Source organism: Aplysia californica, unplaced genomic scaffold (genome assembly GCF_000002075.1).
Source record: "Aplysia californica isolate F4 #8 unplaced genomic scaffold, AplCal3.0 scaffold00792, whole genome shotgun sequence".
Lineage (NCBI taxonomy): Eukaryota > Metazoa > Mollusca > Gastropoda > Aplysiida > Aplysiidae > Aplysia > Aplysia californica.
In genome coordinates, this window is record NW_004798062.1 from 330,168 (window position 1) to 335,364 (window position 5,197).

Below are 5,197 nucleotides of genomic sequence, written 5' to 3' on the forward strand. Positions count from 1 at the left end.
AAAAAATAATAATATATAAAGATAAATAACATTTTTTATAGCGCATATAAACGCTCTACAGCAAGCTCTATGCTCTTAACACTATATTCAGGCAGACACAAATGATGACCTATCCTGTCTCCCTTTCCTCATGGACTTACCAAAGTAACATTATTTAAAACAATATCATTCATTTCGTATAATATTACTTTGGTAAAAGTAAGCCCATGAGGGAAGGGAGACAGAACAGATCATCATTCGTGTCTGCCTGAATAATGGTTGTGTTAAGAGAAAAGATACTGCAGGGTCTTTGAAATACCACAATGGCATCTTCATGTCACGTACCATGCAATGACATTGTTTTTTCGAATATTTCTTTAGTAACTTTTTTTTGGTAAGTGTTTTACGGAGCTCGCAACTGCATAAGGTCATATGAATACGCGGGACAAATTAAACATTTTCAGTTGGTAGGAAATTTTGAATTTTGCCCGGGGTGGTGGCCGAAGCCTAGTCTTATCGATTTTTGGACCACATAGGGATCTTTAACGTGAACAACTTGCTCACGGGGCCTTCGAGATTTTTTGCCTTGTCCGAGAAGGCTAGGTGTAGATCTTTCCAATTCATTAAATCAGGGGTGTGGCTGAAAGACAGCAGTAAGAAGGAGCCAAGGGTGCAGAAAGAGTCAGTAGACCAGAGGAGGGGGCAAAAGAGATGAGAGGGTGGTGTGTCCCACGCGCTCAAATGACCTTATATTCAGTTGCCAGCGCCGTAAAGCACTTACAAAAAAAGGTTTAACGCCCTTATCAACACTATTATCATAATTATGAGGTGGGATCTCCAAGTTTAATGTTCATCTCCAAAAGGACCAAGCCAAGTGAGATTGGCTCACAGAACACCACAAGACTAAATAAACACTGGAAGCAAAGCAAAACCAAACTCATACACCACCGCCACCACCAACAACAACAATAATAACAACAATAACAACAACCTTAACAACAACAGCAACAACAACAACAACAACAACAACAACAATAACAGCGACCATAACAACAACAACATAATGCAATAGTACCCCCAACTTAGGAAATAACAAAAACAAAACCAAAGAAAAACCACCAACAAATCAAATTACAAATCAAAACGCCCACACAAAAAACAACAAAATAACAACAATAACAACAACAACAACAGCAACGAAAGCACCAACCTCAAAGCTCTCCTCAGAAGTAATATCGTAGACGAGCAGGTACGCCGTGGCGTTCCGTAGACCATAGCCCCGGAAATCTGTCCACTCATACAGCGAGTTCACAGGGAAGTACGGGATGTAGGGGCAGTCGATAATGCGGACCTGGATGGGACAAGAAGTGTTTAAAACGATATATTCAAATTTATTTATAATTAATTTCTTACTCTAATTTTTATTTTACCGTGTTAGGGCTCATTGGTACAGCAGGTAACGGGTGTAGGGGCAATTGCTAATTAAGACCTGGATGGGACAATAATTTATTCGAATTTTTAAATTAATTAATTAATTGATTAATTAATTAATTAATTAATTAATGTATTTCTTTCTTTCTTTCTTCTTTCTTTCTTTCGTGATATTTATTTACTTATTTATTTATTCACTTATTCATTTGTTCATTCGCTTAGCTATTCATTTATTTATTCGTTTATTCGTTTATTCGTTTATTCATTAATCCATTTATTCATTTTTAAATTTTATTTATTTATTGGGAGTTGGGGTTGGAGGTTGAGGGTATCACTCGTACAGAGATTAGGGGATGTACGGACAGTAAACAGATCTAATGTCTTTTGTGTGCAGCAACCGAATAACCACTGTACCACTGATGCCGGTCAAACCAAATTTCTTGTCCTAGCCATTTTCATCAAGTGTTCTATCCCATGGGTGGTTGGCGGGTGCAGCTGCTCTAGTGCGGTTAGCTCCTTCTTTCTATCAAACATGTATCTCCCTTATCTCTCCTCCTTCTTTTCTGTGTATGTTACTTTTTGGTAACAGCTCTTATCTTCGGCACTGATATGATCAATTTCAGTTGCAAGCGAAGTAAATCTCTCACTTGAATTTAAAAATAAACTAAACTGAACTCTCAGTTTTTCTCCTTGTCAAATAGTGATGTTGTAGTTGTGGAAAATGTACGAGGTTTTGTCTTTTCAAACTGCGAGGTCTTGAGAAATAACGAGAAGGGCGAGCTGATAAAGGAAGTTAGATTCTGTAATTTGAATTTCAATTGTTAAACCTGAAACTATTACAGGGCTCCGAACTTTCACGAACACATATAATGATACAGCGCTCACTCCTCCCCGTTCCACAAACACACGCACCCATAAATACAGGTGTGCGTGCGTGCAACATACACTAACATATACCCACAAACACACTCACACACAACCAGATACACTTACATACAACCCTTCCACATCCCACTCATAAACATAGAGATAGATAGATGGAGAGAGAGAGTGTGTGTGTGTGTGTGTGTGTGTGTGAGAGAGAGAGAGAGAGAGAGAGAGAGAGAGAGAGAGAGAGAGAGAGAGAGAGAGAGAGAAAGAGAGATAGAGAGAGAGAGAGAGAGAGAGAGAGAGAGAGGGGGGTGAGGGAGAGGGAGAAAAGGGAAAGATAATGGAAAGCTATAGAGGGAAAGAAATGCGAACAAAAATTGTAACAAGGTATAAAAAAGGCTTATGAAATATTGACAGAAAAAATTATTAACAGAGAAGAAAAAGAGATACAAGGAAGAAGAATCGTAATGGACAAGGGACGCTAACGATATTAATTTGTCCTCAGTTTTTGAGAAAGCCATGGCACAAAAATCACTTTTGAATGACAAGCGACACTCAATAATTTGACAATAATATGTAATTGGCCGTGCATTGGACATAGTTTTCTTCGAGTTTGCTTGATTACGTTTAATTTAGCACCCCTCTTCATCTTCGATGAGCAAGTGAGAGTTTTAATGGTTCTTTTGTGTGGTTTTCCCCTTCTTTATTCTAAGGAAACATCTTTCGTCCTTTTCTTTCCTACTTCTCTTTTGTGTTTGTTACTCTCCTATAACACATCTAATCTTCGACATTTATATGATCTTGTTGTGTTGAAAGTGCTGTAAAACTTTTGCTAAAACGAGGAACAAGAAAAGGAGGAGAGAGATATAGATAATCGGATAATATTATATAATAATATTATAGATACTGTCTACAGTAAATTAGTGGCGTAACTCTCGGAACGACTGGATGTTATCATGTAGTAGGCCTATACTACAACATTTCTTTGAAAGTAATGTCAATCGATGGTAAAGGTGGAACCGAGGCAGATGTTAAAGCAAGAACCGCCAAGGCAAGGTCAGCCTTCAAGCAATTATCAAAAGTCTGGAAAGCAAGCAACATCTCACTGCGCACCAAGATTCGACTTTTTAACTCCATCGTCAAGTCTGTGCTCCTCTACGGCTGCGAAACTTGGAAGACAACGAAGACAGTACTGAATAAAGTCCAGACTTTCATCAACAGATGTATGAGGAGTATTCTAAGAATTAAGTGGCAGGATAGAATAAGACATGAAGAGCTGTGGGAAAGGACAGGACAAAAGGATATAGAAGTAGAAATAGGGCTAAGAAAGTGGCTATGGATGGGACACACCTTAAGAAAGCCCAGCGGAAACATCACAAGACAGTCACTGCAGTGGAACCCACAAGGAGCACGAGGCAGGGGTAGGCCACGGGAAACATGGAGGAGATGCGTGGAAAGGGACATGAGAGAAATGAAGCTCACTTGGAACGAGCTTGGAAGGATGGCTCAGGACAGAGATAAAGGGAAGGAGCTTGTATGTGACCTATACCCTGCCAGGGGTGAAAGGCATTGATGATGATGGTGAAATGTCAATTTCTGACTCAAGTCCAAGCTCTTTGCTGTTACACAGGAGTTCAGTTCGCGAGATGGGATTAGACTAATTAATTCCATTAATTAATTAATTATTCATTAATTTTAAATAAGACATTTCTCTGGCTGGCATATCATTTCCTGTCATAATTCAAGTTGCAATCATTTACTCTCTCTCAGATTCTGTATGAAATAATTTGCACTGATTTTATTTTCAAACGTGGGACCATATTTTTTCTGTGTACGAGTGTGAGAAAAAGATTTGCAAATAAAATAACTGCATCTATCTATCTATCTATCTATCTATCTATCTATCTATCTATCTAATTATCTATCTATCTATCTATCTATCTATCTATCTATCTATCTATCTATCTATCTATCTATCTGTCTGTCTGTCTGTCTGTCTGTCTGTCTGTCTGTCTGTCTGTCTGTCTATCTATCTATCTGTCTGTCTGTCTGTCTGTCTGTCTGTCTGTCTGTCTTTCAACATGTACGTACACGTCTATATTTTGATATGGAGATGTCTAATATTCGTGAAATTGCTGCACACGAAACTCCCTCTCAAATGGCTCGGTTTGCAGCCCCGAATTACAAAGCTCCCTCATGTACGTATTATGGATGGGGAGGGCTTCTATCCCGACAAGTCTGGTGCGAAATTCGCATTTTTAAGAAGGCAATTTGCCAGGGAGGGCAAAAAGCGAGCGTTTAAATCGCGCTGCACACTTTGAATGAGTGCGTCGTTCGCATTTCTATCCACACACTTCTTTCTACAGCAAAAACCATGGCTTTATCCCACAATCTCTCTTTCTCTTTCTCTCTGTCTCTCTGTTTCTCTGTCTCTCTGTCTCTCTGTCTCTGTCTATCTCTCTGTCTCTCTCTCTCTCTCTCTCTCTCTCTCTCTCCACCTTTTATTTCCATGTCTCTATCTCTGTCTTTGTCTATCCTCTCTCTCTCTATCTGTCTGTCTGTCAGTCTGTCTCTCTCTCTGTCTCTCTCTCTCTCTCTCTCTCTCTCTCTCTCTCTCTCTTTCTCTTGCCGCCTCTCTTCTCTGTCTCTATCTCTCTTTCTCTCTAACTCTTGCGATCTCTCTCTCCCCTCCTCTCCATTCCATCCGGCTCGCCCCCTCTCTTTTCCCATCTTTCCAACAATCTCTCTCTTTCTCTCTCGCCCCTTCTTTTTCTCTCCTCCTCCTCTCCCTTTCTTTCTCTCCCCCTCTTTCCTCCTGTCTATAGATCTCTTTCTCCCGTCCCCCCCCCCTCTCTCTCTCTCTCTCTCTCTCTCTCCTCTCTCTCTCTCTCTCTCTCTCTCGCGTTTCTCTCTATCT

General features: G+C 39.9%; 1 protein-coding gene across 1 annotated transcript in view; it reads right to left on the reverse strand.

Moving 5' to 3' along the window:
* The window catches only part of LOC101864563 (serine-rich adhesin for platelets-like), a 24,648-nt gene that overhangs the window by 13,636 nt on the left and 5,815 nt on the right, over positions 1-5,197 (reverse strand). Inside the window, exon 3 of the mRNA XM_035972678.1 lies at positions 1,133-1,393. Coding sequence (XP_035828571.1) covers positions 1,133-1,393 — 261 coding nt within the window. The remainder of the gene's footprint in view (positions 1-1,132; positions 1,394-5,197) is intronic.